The 17,373-nt window shown below is 39.9% G+C and overlaps 1 protein-coding gene across 1 annotated transcript in view; it reads right to left on the bottom strand.

Moving 5' to 3' along the window:
- REPS2 (RALBP1 associated Eps domain containing 2) overlaps nucleotides 1–17,373 on the bottom strand; it is a 97,925-nt gene that overhangs the window by 11,723 nt on the left and 68,829 nt on the right. The window contains exon 15 of the mRNA XM_054060093.1: nucleotides 6,758–6,822. Coding sequence (XP_053916068.1) covers nucleotides 6,758–6,822 — 65 coding nt within the window. The remainder of the gene's footprint in view (nucleotides 1–6,757; nucleotides 6,823–17,373) is intronic.

The following is a 17,373-nucleotide window of genomic DNA, read 5'->3' as shown; positions in this document are numbered from 1 at the left end:
GTGGAGTACATATTCAATCTTTCCTACAATTCAATCACGCCCACACTTACACTCCAGGCTAACGTTACACACAGAAATAGTCCCGTTGTAGTCAACGGCACTAGTCACAGAAATGAAGTTATCTCTGTGCATTCATTGCAATAGCCCATAATCATTACCTATACAGTGCCACTGCTTAGCTTTGCAAACAAAGTATTGAGAACAGCTTTTCTGTAAGAAAAAGTAGGATACCAAATACGCTTAATGCTCCGTATGTGCGCATTGCAATCTTCTACCATCTCTACGTAAGTTCATTTAAGAGGTATTTTGCTTCCTTCTAAGCATTCATATTTTTGCACCAATTTCTAAGAAGTCAAGATGTCTGAATTCCAGTTTCTGTGAGTCCTGTGCATCCCACACTGAATCATCATTTCTTTTTATTGCTTGTTACAGAAACTGAAAATGATAAGACAGAAAGAAAACCCATAGGGATGTGAATGCAACAAGCTGACGGGGTCTTAGTGTGCTGCCTGCTTTCTCAGCACTGCACAGCCCTGAAGTTTTCGTAAGCTTTTTCTTTCCCCGAGCTATCTGAGGGATGGTGATAAGATTGAGGAAAAAGGCAGTAAATACAAACAAATTGCTGCAATGTTCAGCCCATTTGCAAGGAAAGAATAGGACACAGATGGAAGCATTAACAATCTGTTTTAGTACTCCACTTCCACAAAACCAGATTAACATAAGCTAGAAAGGGGTTATGTGCACTCCACTAGAGATACAGGCACTGGATTCTCGGCTTTTTTTGCGGTTGTTTTTTTATGATAAATGCGAAGCCAAATTCAAAAATTATTACAACACATTTTAATTAACATAACACCCCTTCTTCCATTCTCCCATAAACCTCTTTAGAAAGGACTTTATGGCATCTATCAACTACTCCCAAAATTCAGTTTTAACTGTGCTACTTTCCTCATCTCTTAAAACAATAATTTATTTTGTCTGGCTGTTTTAGGTTTTATATATAACTTTCACGAGAGGAAGATAATCCACTTGTATTATATTAAAGTGACAGATGGCAAAATCTTCTGTGTTAAAGAAGACTTTCAGTTTTATTACAGTTACAGGCTTCTTCAGTACCTATTGCATTGATTATAAAACATATGTTATTCTGTAGCCAAAACCATGGAGATGACCAAAAACCCCACCCTCTGCTTGCACAAGGATTGTAAATGTAAGCTAATAAAACATCCGTTTAGTATAAAATGGTTGTCTGAGAGAACACCATCATGTATACAAATAACATGCTGCCAAATGCAAATTCGTCCTTTTTGTTGTAATTTTTATTTCTAAAACAAAAAAAAGTTCCTTCCTCTAAAACTCCAGGTGTCCTGCCAGCACTTAAAATTCCTCACATAACTTTACAGAGTAAGGCGGTGCCTCAGTTGGCTGAATAATTTCTCCAAACAACCTCGTAACAGAGATAAGCAAATCCTACCTCGTCCTCCATGTATCTCTGCTTTATCCAAAAACGTTGGCAGTGGAGGAACCCCCAAGAGCAGCTCCCAGCATGGAGCTTGCATGTGGCCATCCCACTCAGGAGGCTACGGTTTCACCAGCACAGAAAGGAGTCCCTCCCTACACCTCTTGGCCTCTGCACCACAGATCAGTAAGGACATAACTGGTGGTTACAGACACAGCCTGCGCATACTCCATGCTCATGGCTCTCCATGGATTCACCAGAACGCGGAATCATATTAGTAGAGACAACTTCTTGAACTGTGTCCCAGTTTTCACTTGCAATTCTGGGTGATGAATGGCCAAAAAGCTTCATGGAATTATGAAGTATTGAGTATCATTTGGAGAGTGAAACATTCGATATGTTAGAAAGAATAATACCTTCACTTTCCAACATCACCAGGGGCCTGTGGCTGTGTAGGGTGACCCACCCACCATCCCTCACAGAACTTTGTTTCCATGATTTCACCAAATCAGTAACATCTAACGGTAATGATGGCCTCTAAACTGACAGCCTAACTCTTGAGCTCACATAACAGCGGAATTTTCATCTTTAGAGCTGCAGTGTACTCCTAAGACTTCAGTTTCATAATGTTAACAGCTGCCTACCTACTCCACTTCAGCTGAACTCTTTCCTTCATCCATAATTTTTTCAGCACCTGTCAAAATTGCCAGCATGGAACCAGTGGGAAAACTAGTACCCAAGGTCTCCAGAAATAAAAGTCCAGCACAAAAATGAACAGGCTTAAAAAATTCAGACTCTGGGAAAAGAGACTAGGAACATCAGTTTTTTCAGCCAAGATATACAAGGTTTTCTTCCAGTCCCACTGTTTTCAAATCCCCTTCCATAACACAGGCAGGATTGAAGACACGCCTTCATTACTGGACAGGAAGGTACTGAAATACAGTAATTTAAATAAAGGAACGTTTATCTAATTGGGCAACGTTGCGGTTAGTGAGTTGATGTTGGATAAAATCCTAAAGTTGTATTTGCTCTTTAGTGTTCATCCATAATTCCTATTAGGGTAAATATGCTACTAAATCTCCCACAGTAAGCAGCTGTGGTAAATTACTTCTGTAGGCTTAAAAGCTGACAGTAATAAAGTATTTTTTTTTCCATTTAAAAAAATAACAACAGAGGCTTGTATGAGATGCGCTTACACGTTTAGTTCCAGTGGAGTGTTATTCGTGAGCACTCAAAGTTATTTCCTATCTGGAATCTGTGCCACTGCAAATCAACCATATATGCTATTGACTTCCTATCATGATTCTCACCACCTTCGACTTATACAAATTTTCTATGTACAGCCCTAAGGTCCAAACAACAGTTTTAGGGCCACCTTTACGCCGTTTCTCCTTGATGGCTTAAGTTTACCATTAAGGTAGGAACGCAGGATCAGGAAAAATTACCCAAGCCACTGATCCAGTCCTCTACAAGCCCAGAAAACACCACAGTAAGTATTTCAACAAGCTACAAGTTTTTTGTTCTATAATATATACCATCAGTTGGGGTGGGAGGATGGAAAAAAAAAATCCTATAAATCAAAGAGTGGAAAAGCCATAACTATAGCATATCATGGGAAGTGAGCAAGAGAAGTAAGGCATTGCTGGTGTCCTAAGTCAGTACAATAGCTGGCAGCATATTAGATATTTATGGTGCAAAGAAATAGGGAAACTAATACAGATAAAGTTATCCTTAAATCCAAGCAGCTACTGAGACTTGCTAAGGATGAGATGTGCTACTAGGGTTTACAGAAGGCGTCATTGAACTTACACACAGGTATATACACAATAGTAAAATACTTCATAGTAACATATTATCCAAACCAAAACTCTAGTCTTCATATAAGCTTGTTTCTTTCCAAGTTATGGAATTTAACTAGAACTTTAATTACTTTCTTTTTAATAGGAAAGCAAAATGAATCGAGGATTCTAATAATGCATTTCATACTGCATTTCCCAACATCTTACTGGACACCAATTCAAAATGGCTTGCAGACAAGATATGGGTTGGAATTTGAGAAAGATCACAAATTGGAAATAATGGTGTATCCACATTATGTAAACTTGCCTTTTGTTCATCTTTACTTATTGAATTTATTTACAGCCACCATAGGGACCTCACATGAAAGCACCACTGCATCCGGAGAAATGTCTGGTGAAAGCTCTGAGGAAAACTTTGGTGCAGTCTGTGGACTGATATAAGCTCAATACAACACCAATCTTGGCAATCGAGAAAAATCCCGAGGAGATGGAGATCCCATAGCCTTTTAGGCCACCAATAAGAAAGAAATACGGAGTTAATCCACCAACCCTAAACCATGTCATAGAGGTTTGAAGAGATGCAGCCACACCTGTAAAGGTGTCTGCCCATCAGAGGTGTGGAATGGCATGGGCTGGCAGCAGCAACCCAGAGCAGAGAAGCCTGCCCTGCTGTTATTTTCCCATACACTGGCCAAGTCCTCACAGGATTCCAAGACTCAAGCCTCTGACAATAAACCTGGGCATCCACTGAGCTCTGAAGTAAAGGCCACAGCAGCATTAGCTCTGAATTTTACCTTGTACCACGCTCCCCCAGTGATACAGTCCTCCTCCTTTGCTGTGCATCTGACTGCACTAAGGAGGCAGAGATGGATATGGGCGTAATTTTAAAAGTTCGTGATATGACTAGAGATGTTTGGCACACTCAGAATAACCAGTGTTTCAGTAACTTATGCAGCTTGATTACCTTGGAGGTTCTGACAGGAAAAATAATGTTTTCCTAAAGGTTGAAACAAATTCTACTAAAATCAACAGCAACTCCGGACCAAAGTAAAGATACCACTTCAATATCACTATTGATTAAGCTCACAGGCGGACTTCTGCTCCACCGTAATGTAATACCTATCCCTTAGTACCTCTCTTTTATGCACTTTGGCCTTTACACCCTACACGTCCTTTAATCTCACTCTAAAGAGTCAACTGGTCCAGGTTGCTTCTCAGTCATCCATAGAAAACTGCAGTCCTCAGAAGAAATTACTTCCCTCTCCTCCTCCATCAACTGATTTCCAAAGCTGAGCCAAAATAAGCACACTATGAGCATACTTACATGGTGCACAGCCACCTGAAATATGTGAGGTTCACTTCATTTCCAAGCTACATTTCTCATTCACAATGGTTAACTGCAGGCATACAGCAAAATGCTACAGCAATAAAAAGATGATTTTCAATAGCATTGTTAGAAAAATAAGTTAAAAAAGAAATAATAGAGCTTGATAAATCCTGGAACAGGAAAAAGCTGAACGTGTCATTTCAGCATTATGACTTTTCTTCAGTTCTTGATCCTGTCTCAGTTTTGAAAACAGATCCCTCTCTCCAACTTCTTCGTGCTCTTTCAATCAAGGGACCATTGGACTAATGTAATCCATATGCTTACTATTGCTTATATGCTATCTGTAAGGGTCAAGTCAGCTGAATTATGACCCCATCACACATACTTCCCCCTAGTCTGTTACCTTTATCACAGCAAAGCATGCTTGGAAAGAAAATAAATAGAATGTGACAAGTATGAAGTTTATTATATTTTCAAGAACTGGTTTTATGTGCTTTTTTGCTACATGTCGGAACAAGAACACTTTTATGAGTATTTGATTAAATATCTTTAAAAATCATCAGAAATTAATTAAGCAGATGTAAGCGATGCAAGTAAGCAAAGCATCAGCTGTATGTTCATTATGAAGAAGACACAGAAGCCCACTGTTTTTCTTTCAGAAAACAGACTTTTCTATTGGAGAGGGCTGGATCAAGAATTTCACATGAGAACCTTCCTGTGCTTATCATTTTAGAGAGGCCCTATATTTTGTATGGCCCAATGTAGGATGAGCAGTTGGTTCAGTATTTGTGATGTAGTAAGAAAGGTGCTGGACATGCCTAAATAAATTAACATCTCTCCTCACTGCCCTGCTAAGGAAACAGAAATCGATCACAGGACAAGAAAATGAACAATTTGCAGAATCTTCCTTGAAAACATGTTTATTTTTTTCCTGTAAGAACTGGATTTGCTGTATTTACTGCTTTTCCGAATGGCAGCAAGAGGGCTTGCACGGCATGGAGCCAGTGCACTGTGGCAAGTCTGAGCAGTGGCAGTTGGTGTAGGTACAATGCAGGGAGCCGCGCCACAGGATCAGGGGAAGCCAGAGGGAGACGCTCCTCTCTGAGAAGCATTAGCCAAAGCAGGAACGTGATGGGTGCACTTAGGAGCATGTGGTATAAGCAGTATGGCTGATGCCATACTGACTCAAAGCGAGCACACAAGCACAAACCAGAAAGCTCTACAGTCCTCAAGGTAGAAATTAGCTGCACTCAGATGCTAAAAAGGGCTGGGGAGAGAAAGAGATCAATGAGCTGCTGGCAGAGCTGGGGCTAGCAACAAGCCTGTTATAATTTCTATCACAAGTACTGCGCAGCCAGAAATGTTCAACAGCAGACTCTTAACGGTAGATCCAAAACTCAAGTGAGGACTGTTTCCGGCCCAAGGAAGGTGTCTCACCAAGTTTTTATATGTAACGGCTTTAGCTTCCCTATAGACTTTTTTCTATTATACACTTTACCTAAAGGGGTAATATACAAAGCATACTGCCGCCTAAGACTTAACAAAGCCAAGAACATAATGAGAACAAGACACTGATCCTCCACTATTTCCTAAAGCATGAAAAAGTGTCTGGATGCAGATACCCATAATTTAGTCAATTTGCATTGTGCTATGGTTGTGTTATGCTCTCAAAACAAACAAAAAAACATTCAAAAACCAGAACATAAACACACCACTAATGGTTTGAAACTTAATAGCATAACTTAATAGCGTAATTGACACGGCATTTGCTTCCTTTCAGCATTATTCTTCAAACCCATGGGTGAAGTATACTCTTAGATGCCATGGCTGCCTTCACAGATGCCCTCTGAGAATTTGAAGCTTGAGAAGCAAATAGCAGGTATCAAGCCCATGGCTTTCAGGCATGAAACTTACTGGTAGACTAGCCTTACTGGCCTCTAGTTTACATCTTTTTCTAGTGGGTGCATGTCAGCTCCACTACTGTAATTTGACATTGCAACACACCGGCTAGACAGACCAATGAAAAAGGACATGTAGGGAACTGCAGAGTAGATTTGTACCAACTTGGAAACAAGAACAACTGCTATGCCCAAGCCAACTTGTGCTAACCACGGCAACAGTAACATAAATAAGTGAATAAAACACAACGAAGTGCTAAGCCTTTGTCCATACCTGAGATACAGAAGGTCGAGGGGGCAGTGCAGGTGGGGGAGGGGGCAGCCAGCCAGACCTCACAGCTGAACGGTGAGAAAAGAAGAAAAACAAACAAAATCACATTAATTTAATTCCAAACAAAATCAGAATTAATTTCCACAATGAAGCGGCAGTATTCACCATTTTAATAACAGAAAATAAACTTGATCTTTACTGAGCAAGACCATGTTTGAAATAACTTCATGAGTAGTGAATGAGCAGTGATTTAATTGGTATAAAACTCCACAATGTTACGATAAAAAGCAGAGATGGAAGCCAGTCAGCCACAAAAGCTATAGCTGAAGCAATCCAATTCTAAGTAAGCCTCAGAAACAGGGCTTAATTGTCCTTGGGACTTCGCTAATCATCATTAACATTACTGCATTTTAAAAAAAGCAATGCTTTAGCATACAATGCAGACATTAGCACTCATTCCAGATAAAATACACTATGTGATGGAGTGCAACCTTAAAAAGCAAACAAATGCCATGGAATTAATAGGACAAAAGCCTACACAAACCAAAAAGAAATGTGTCTCTTTGGCTTTATGTTTTGTATTTGCATGTAATTACTCACTGGAGGTATTTTGGAGGAAGAAAGAGAAATAAGGGAAGACAAACCCTAATGGCCAGTTCAAGCCCTTTAATGCAATGCAATGTCAGCTTTTAGTTTGAGCCAGCACAACAATCACGTAGGCCCAGCCACTGTATTTCTCAGTTTCCTTAAAATACCTAAAAACCCATCATGGGACAAAAATACAGGTCAGATGATGGCTTCCAATGGCACTTACAGAGAAGAGGAGTAGACTAGCACAGAGCCACCAACCAGGACTGGTGAGAGTCCTTAGGTGGGTTCCCCTGTCCAAGTTACTGCCACACTAAGTGCTTGGCAATTGCACTGACAAAGATACCAGGCAGTCCACCTTGCACTGGTGGTTATTTGTATAGAACACCTCATCCCCTCCGTTAACCTTAGAAATTACTTTTATCACAATAATTACATTTATACACTTTTTTATTTCCACGTGTATTTTAAAAAGCCACAAAGACCATTAAAAGCCTCGTTACAGCTTCACCATTTATATGTATCATACACACCTAAAAGCGTCTACATGGTTGAAAACACAAAGAAAAAAGGTATTAACCATTAAAGACAAAGGTGACAAGAATAAAAACATGTGGGTGAAAACACAGAGAACAGAAACATTGACTTTATGCAGTTCCACACAGCCTTATAATACGCTGAGGTGTCTTACATCTTCTGTATCATCATCTCTTGAATCAAAAGAAAGCCTACTATCATTGTACACAGTGCAAAGGAGAGACATAGAACAACTAAATCTCAATTTCAGTTAAGCAATGGAGCCACTAACAAACATAGAGGTGTAAGAGAGATTTTAAAAAAACACGGTCATTAGAATCCTTTGGTTTTCTTTATAAGGCCAATGCAATATCAGCATGATGTCGTCACTACATTTGCCGTCTCCTCTGTGCAACTAATCACCATAAAACAACAGTGGAGTGAGAAATCTTCCATCCCTTTAGTCTGAAATTCAGATTATTACGTTATTTATCTGACCACTAGCAGGGGCTTTGGCAATTACAGCTAATAACATTTGAAAACACCACCTAACTCAAACACCAGTGCTCCGTAGCCACATGCTTAATACAGCGCAAGTACACATGCTCAACACAACACATTTTCAGGAAACCTTGTGGAAGCTGTGCTGCAAAGCTCCAAGGAAAGTGTCTGTGTGCACCTTACCCTTCCACCACTACCAGTGATTACCACTGCAGGGGTATCATTGCTACTCTCCGAACAGCTCCAATGTCATTGAGGAGCACAAATCGTACATTCCCGCACGAGCCCCCAGCAGCTCAAAGACAAAGCTATGGAGTGCACTGCTGCCACAGGCAGCTCCCTCAGAGCTGCATCCTTTGGGAATTGGCTTTTACTTAAGCTTCAGAGGATAAAACATGTACTGTCCTTGCTCACCGATTCTTCAACTTCAGCAATATACCTAGGAAAGCAAAAGTGTAGTCTTTATGCAGAAAAGCACTGGGCTTAGTGGAAAATCATTTCCTGAAGTAGCTGCAAACACTGTGAAACCCTGTTAAGTCTTCTGGGATTTAGCCCACAAAATTTCAAAGGGAAAAGTAATTTTTCCATAGGGTGGTCAAATGTGGGGGAAAAAAAAAAAAACACAAAACCAACAACAAAATCACACCAAACTAAAACACACACCTCAAAAAAGCTGCTTCTTCAGCTTTCAAAATGCAACATATATGAATTCAGCATTAAAGTTAGATACTTACACCATGTGCATTTGACCCACTTTCCTCTTTCTAATCCAGCAAATTCTAACTTAAACTACTCATGAAATATGCATAAAATTCCTGCTGTTTCAGAACATCTTTGTCCTGTTGTTAGAAGGCAATCATGCTTATGTGAGCACAATTGCTAGACAAAAGTTAGTTGACTTTTGAGGACAAAAAACAACTTATAAAAAACCTCAACATTTTTGTCCACAGGGCAATGAAAAAATATTTAATGACAGATGCTGCACGCTTTAGCCTTCTCTACTGTCACTACACTAAAAGAGGACAGTATTAACAGATACTAATAAGTTTTTATGTATATCAGCAAGTGACTTGCAATATTAGGATATTCCAGAATGTCTGCCTTCCTAGGATACTGCTCCACACAGATGGGCTCTTGCTGCTAAAAGATGGTATCACTATATCAGCTCTCAAAGTAAACCCAAACACAGGGGGAGACCCGTTTCCAAAATGAAAGCAAGTACCCTGAGACTGAGCAGCAAACAAATAAATGTCATATTTCCAGGTGCACAACTCAGAGCTTGGACAAACTGCATGCCATTGCTCTTGGAAAACAAGTCTGTACCACCCTATGCAAAAGCAGAGGGAGTGGAAGGGAGCAGAATGGGCCTCACATAGGTCGCCCTGTTACTGAGCCGTTTGGTGGCATTCAAACCAGGGTAAGCAATGTAAAGCAAATCTCAGAGATAGCACTGCAGAAAGGCCATACAAGTACCAGCAAAATAGCTTTAAGTATATCCAGTATCCATATCACATGTATTCCTGTAGATGATAGCATTTTCACTCACTAGTCACTCCCACAATGATAAGGCTTTCAGTTCAAAAATCATGGCTCTTTAGTTACCATGTTTACACTTTGAGGCAGATTATCAGCATGGAAGGCTTCCAGGACTACTTTTCTGCCCTACGCTGGCTATCACAAAGGTCTGATAGCACTAACATGACACCATGCTAGATAAAAAACCACACGCTTTCCAATCTGAAGCTAGATTAGTATTTTAAAACAAACACTAGGCTGTAATGCTACACTCCGAGAAGAGGCAGCGTCATCCTATCTGACCATACCTCTCTGCCTCCAGCCTTCCTAGCAGACAAGACAAATCTTCAGCACTTTCATTACTCATGGCAGTGAAAAATATCAATCATAGTGACCATCCAAGCAGCTCCTTTACTTAACTAATTAGATCTAGGAAGAGAAGACCAAGGGAAAACATACCATGGTCCATCAAACTTATGGGTAGCAGGTCTTTAGCTCCCCAAGCACAGCAGCAAGGGAAGATGCCAAAATTAGGGTGAAACAAATCTGGGCCCTTGGGATCCTTTAGAGCAACAGACAAGAGCAATGTGCCACTCCTCTCTCACCCAATGACTCTCATCTGTCTTCTTGTTTCTTAGCACAGAAGAAAACTGCCATAATACTCTGGGCTGCTGGATGCATGCTATTTTTTAAAATTAATTATTAGTAGAACAGCAGCACATAAAACTACATTTCCTGAAACATTTCCAAGTCAAGTGCTTAACTTCATTTCCATTCTTTACAGTTGTCTTCCTTCCTTAAAAATAATGTACTACTCCTTTTCATCTGAACTGAACACTTTCATAAGCAGTGTTCTGAAAGACGGTGGTCTTCCTAGGTCAAGGGCCATTTTATACCATTCTAGCTAAAGTGAAACTAGGTATTTCTTACTAAAGGATGTTGACCTCATCTCATGTCAAAATTCTACACACCTTTCACGCCATGACCAAAAAGACATTCAAGAGTTTGGCTACTCCTCTTACTATGATCACTATTCCCAAAGCAAGAAAGAGGCCTGTGTTTCTGAGCTCACACAAAGGGTGCAGCCCCAACCAAACCCAGTCCTAAATCCAGGTTCACCTGAAACTGGCCTAACTCAAGGTCTTGCTTCTGTTCTGCTCCCCTCACCCCTTCTGCAACTGGGTGGGGACCATCCAAGGACTTGGGAGAAAGCTCCGATAGCATTCCTCAATACAGTCTGGCTGATATGGTTGGTATTTTTCAAGTGGATGCTAAAGCATCGTTGGATCAAGAGTGAGGCTGGCTGCATGCAGATTTACCTAAGTTTATGCTGCTTGAGAGTGCTTAGCTCCTGGACCAGGTCTAACAACATACCAACCAATTCATTTTATCAGGAGGCAAAGGATCTGCAAAAGATAAGCTAACAAAATGAATTATTCTTAGTTCCCCAGACTACCTAAGGCTTCAGCTCCTTAGGTAGTTTGAGAAGCTGGTATTTTCACCCTTCCACTCTGATGCACTTTTGAAAAGGTTTCTTGAAATACTTTTCCTGCTTCTGTTGCCAAAGGCAGACCGCAGAAAAGTTCTGGGTTTAAGCTGGTTTCTGTTTACCTCCATCTTACAAAACGTCCCTTCTTGTTCACTGGAATTGGTATTTGGATATCCTGTAATGCCATTCTCTGCACTCCTGCATTTATTTACATTCCTGACAACAGCGTTGGTAAGGTGGTTGTGAAATAACTGTTTTTCAAGAGACCTGATTTATTAATTCTCCCTACTGTGTCTGCAGAAAGTTGCAACAAGAAAAAAAAAATTAAAGCTGTAGTCAGGAATGTAAATATAATGAAGGATTCTAGTAAGGTGGTTGTGAAATATCTATTCATCCAGGGATCTGTTTCAATAATTCTTAATAATTTCTCCTCAAAAGGTAACAGCAATATGAAAAAATATTTTAGACTTCTAATTTTGTTATAGAAAGTCTGTAGAAAGCACAGCATCAGAACAATCTCTTTTCTCACAGCAAATTTTGGGAACCTGTTCAGCAGCAAAGCTTCATGTGACACAGGGAGTAATACATACACCTGGTACAGACACATTCTTGTTACAAGTGTTTTGTGTGCCAATCATACAGAACATTACTCAACTGCATGGAAAATTATCCTAGTACTTTTCAAGTAATAAGGAAGAGAGATAGACAGACCTTAAGCAATTAATGCTTCCGCACTATGAACTCACAGATGTGACTTCATTTTGGAGACTGGTGTGCTTAAGTACTTCATGGGTCACTTTAAAATCAAAAAAGCAAATCACTATTAAATGTGGGTTTTATTATGTCTTTTTTTAAACACCTTCTCCATGATATTTGGCATGTTTTATATAAAAGCCATAAAGTACTTTTTAAAACTCCTGTTTTCTGTTTTGTGTCACATTTTCACAACACCTCTATTTTTACATTCATGTCCCTCATTTTCCCTAAACCACTTCATTTTTTAGTTACTATTTTCTCTACCCCTTCCTTTTCATTGTGTTTCTGTTTGCGGATTGTTTCTCCCTCCTCCCTCTCCTCTTAAAAATATTGATGACTTTGTTCCCTCTCACTTCACCTTTAGCTCCCTCCTCCACCCACAGGGAGGCACAGTCCCTCCACTAACCTCCCAGAGATCCACATGGCTAGAGCTTCCTACTCTGAAGATCCCAGAGGCAGTGCTGAATGCTCCCTCACTTGCCACCTCTGCCTATTTCCAATACAGAATAACTCGGAGCAGATACACAGGAGCCAAGGTGAGCAATGATTGAGCACTCACCACCCTTCCAGTCCCACCTGCCACTCAGGCACCACTTCTTTAGAAGATCTGCATCCCCGGCGTCTCCCCAGCAAGGGAGGCAACTTGCTCCCCTGTTCCACATGAGAAACAGTAGAACAGAAGACCCTCTCCTGTTGAACCTATAAAGTTGTTCTATGATTGACCAACATTTTTTTCATGGAACAGAGTAACCCATGTACAGGCTTGTATGGCCAGCTGAAAACACTTCAGCCTTAACAATTTTCAGTAGAAAAGAGGTTTTGGATTAAAACTGCATTTTTAACAACTTGCAACAGAATGAAAAACAGTCTGCAAACCACTCTTCAATTCCAGAAATAAAAGAGCTAAGGTTAGAAAAATGAAAAAAATCATTTAAAATAAGTTCCATTCACACAAACTGTCAAGAAACAGTTACACTTGAAAGGCTGGTCAGATTTACCCCAGTTTGCACACAAGCACTCTCTGGGCTCAGCCCTGAGAGACTGACATAATTTCAAAATCTAAAAATGCAGAAATAAGTTACCCCATCAGATTCCTTTCATGTCATAAGAACTCATCCATCTATGTCCTCACTATTTTCTTTAGCCTATTCAACCTTAATTATGTCCTTGCCTAGTGGGGCAAAGAAAGAAGTTACATATTTGTAAACATATCAGTCCTTCATAAACAATTCTAAAAGGCTGAGAGACATAAAACTCTTCCATTCAAATCAGAGCAAAGACATTAATATTTTATTCAGAATAAGCTCAGTTCAACATTCACATATATTCTGAAGAAGAACAAGACTAGAAGAAAATAGCGGATCCAATAACAGATCAGAGGCGGAGTGCCCCATCTTCCCTCTTCAAAAAAATGCATTCTCTGCTTCAAAAAAATGTTTTTGCAACATTTACATTAAAAAAGCATTTCACAGTACCTTCACTGCAGTGGTAAGTGCCAGAGAAGAGCATGAAGAACAGCTCAATTTTGTTTTCTGTCTAGTTTGTGCATAAAAGACATTTTGAATTTAAATGCAATTGGTGTTACAACCCTTACTATGATCAAAGTTATTAACTTGACTTTGCACTCTCAACTCAATGAAGCCAGAAACATTAGAGCTCTTGTTTGCCATGGAAATGATATTCAGCAAAATGGCAAGTTTTGCTGATGGTATTTGCCATTATCACTATTCTAAAATAAAAGTCCTTCAGAACTGTCAGCTCCCTAATTTAATGTTTTGGTTGGATTAATAAACAGCACAGTAACATGCAAGAGTATTCCTGCATGAGAAAAATTCAGCCCTATTACCCAAGGAAGTAATTGAATTTTACTAAAACATGGCCAATGCACGAGCAATGAGAGGAAGGGGTCCTGAAAATTAATTACTTAGCTAAATTCACTGTGATCTCAATTCAGCATAAAAAAGGACATTATTCTTCTAGGCTCCCCTTGTCACCTCAGCTTTCAACCAAAAAGTTAGTTGAGAAATCTGTATTTATGGTAATACAAACAACACAACCCCCTGTATAACCACTTTAAAACTTGTCTTTAGTAACTAAGACTTGCAGAACAGCTTACCTGAATAGATACAGGTATTTCCTAGCAAATACAAATAAGCATTGAAAAAATACAGAAGATAATGCAGCAATCACCCTTATGTAGGTTAAATTTGGCACGCTTTTGAATACCCAGTTCCAACTGCCCAAAAGGGAAATTGACCTGTCTTTGGCTCACTAAGCTAAAAATATGATGTAGCTGAAGAGACATTGCTGGAAACAGTATTAGGGTAACTATTTAGACCGCTTTGCATCAAAATGTGTATGAAAACAGAGCAACAATCATTTTAATTCTCCAAATGCTCTTTCCTATACTATTACAGTACTGTTTTATTTAATATGTGGACTGAAAACATTTAGTAATATATAAAAGTTGGCCATGGTTGAGCAAATATGAAAAACAAAGACATCAGCACATGCTTAACCTTCAGAAATCTCCACGCATGGCAAATAAAATGCACCAAGCCTGTACATTCAAGGAAAGGTTGTGCTAACTGAATGAGGTAATGAAGGTTTGATGAAGTAAAGGCAGTAACAAACAATCTTCTTCAAATGTAAGAAAAAGACGATAAAATGTGATGCTGAACACCAGTCGTCCTCTAGCACTAACAAAAATGAAAGGCTGCAGAAAAAGTTTGCACTGACCAAGTCTTATCATAAAAGTACCACTTTAAACTGCTCGGGAAACATGTGTATGAAGGAATTAAGAAGCGATGTGGAGACACGTTTTTATCACTTTCAGGAATGCTGATACATGCCAACAAATCTGTTCTGTCGCTCCTTTTCTGCGAATACTACACTGAGAGCAGAAGGGATGTTTTCTTGTTTGGCAGCCATCACTAGCACAGCAGAGATAAGTAGAGGTTACAGATCTGACTGCAGTTAGAAAACATCATCTGTAGTACAAAACATTGCACTTGAATTAAAATGCTAGTTTTGTTCCCCCGTTACCAAGTGTGGAACTTAACACCTCGCATTTTAAAAGGGAGAGAAACCCCAAAATACCAGCCCCACGTTAGTGGCTGAAATCTGCACCCACAAAGGAACAAATCCAGGTTACAGTATTTGCTTACAAGCCAATGAAAGAAATGGTGCCTGCATTCCACACGTTCTTCGCTGCAGGGACAGTCACAGCAGGAGGTGAGTTTCAAAAGCAAGTGAGTACTGAAAACCTTCAGTCAAAAATTCATTTGTAAATAGTTACATGGCTGTTCTGATGAATTACAGAGATACTCATTCTGTTTCCACATCAACATGAATCTACACTGTTTATGACAATTTGTTGTTTCATCAAAGCAAATCCTGTTGTTCAACAGAATCGTTAATTAAAAGAAGTTATGCAATTCAGAAATGAAACTAAATGGGGAACAAAATGCATTTCAGAGGCATCTACATCAATCTATCCAGACCCAGAGGCTGTCACCGCCTATAGTTGCACAGAAGTAAATTTTTTAGCAGAAGTCACGGACAGAAAATGTAACCCAGTGAAATGCCAGAAGACAATGGACGCATTTTGCGGTTTTAATACTTAAGCTAAGACTTGCCCCAGTCCCAGAGTTACCCAAGGCAGACCTTAGCTTACTGCTGCTCTTCAGAGTAAAAGGTGGCTGGGGGCCTTGCTGCAGGACCACCACGCTCTGAGCTGTGTCAGTTTTTGCCCCCTCAATACTTGCTTCCTGACCCAGACTGCAGCACAGATGGAAGGGAGCACAAGGAGCCCTAAGAGAGCAACTAATTCTGCAAATGAACTTTGTGAACAACGCAGGAAAGCTCTGCGGGCCACAGGCTCCCAGGTCTTACTCTGGGAGCTTTTGGCTTCTATCTGACTAGACAGCAGGCTAGGGAAGCAGTGAAGATGTAAACCAGGTCATGTACACATTTAAACTGATGCTTTTGTTTCTACTTAAAACCTGCTGTTGTCCTTCCAAGAATGCATAAAACCTAGCCAAGTATTTTCTTAATATGTACGTAAGCCAAATGCCAGAGATCATACATTCAACAAGAAGAAATACATTGAGAGTCTAGCAGTACTGTGTTTTTAGAGGCTAACGTGAACACAACAAGATTAAAACAAAAAAAACACGGAAAATATTTGTCTCTTAATGTGTCCTAACAGAAATCCACATATGGACATTTCAGAAGGTGGGGATTTTCAATTATGTCCCAATGCCACAATTTAAAAGCACGGTTTCCGTGGCTTGTGCATGTTGCGCATCCCCAGCCATCACAGATAAATGCAGATTTGCCAGGAGAGGGTCAGGCAACCTCACGTCTCTCTTGCCAGGACAGGCTGAGAGTTGGGGTTGTTCAGGTTGGAGAAGGGAAGGCTCTAGGGAGACCTTAGACCAGCCTTCCAGTAGTTAAAGGGGATACAGGGACAGAATTTTAGCAAGGCTTGTTGTCACATGACAAGGAATACTGGTTTCAAACTAAGGGAGGGTAGATTTAGACTGGATACAAGGAAGAAATTTTTTACAATGAGGCTGGTGAAACACAGAGTGGTTGCCCAGGGAGGCAGTGGAGGCCCCATCCTTGGAAACATTCAGGGTCAGGCTGGACAGGGCTCTGAGCAACACGATCTAGTTAAAGATGCACTCTTGCAGGAAGGTTGGACTAGATAACCTTCAATGGTTCTTCCAACCCAAAACATTCTATGATTCTATGATAAGACAGTGGCAAATATGATAGTAAATGAAAAACAAACAAACCCACACACTTTCCAAAAACAGTGCCCGCAACAAGGATCTGCCAGTCTTTGTCTGAATTTACCTGAAGAAAAGAGATTTTTCTTTCTTCTGAAAAAAAAAAAAAATATCTCAAACCATGGATGGCCTTACAATTAAAGAAGTGATACCTATAGACCAACACGACCAACAAGGAACTGAAAATAAAACTCAATAATACTGTGCACCCCCCTTTGGAGGTGTGGGAGCAGATTATCCCCCAAACTCACAAAATCAGAATTATTTCTGAACAAGAATTAGTTGGACAAAAACTAATGTACCAAAATGGGATTATTCATGTTGGATATATTATTAAAAGCTATTAAAATAGTTCATTTTATGGCTCACTGTACTGACACTAGGAAATACAGTGAGGCTGGAAGGGACAGACATTCCAGCTGCTAGTTTTTGTGGCTCAGCTGTAGCAATGACACTAT

The sequence above is a fragment of the Cuculus canorus genome, chromosome 1, assembly GCF_017976375.1.
Source record: "Cuculus canorus isolate bCucCan1 chromosome 1, bCucCan1.pri, whole genome shotgun sequence".
Lineage (NCBI taxonomy): Eukaryota > Metazoa > Chordata > Aves > Cuculiformes > Cuculidae > Cuculus > Cuculus canorus.
This window is presented reverse-complemented; position numbering and strand designations above follow the sequence as displayed.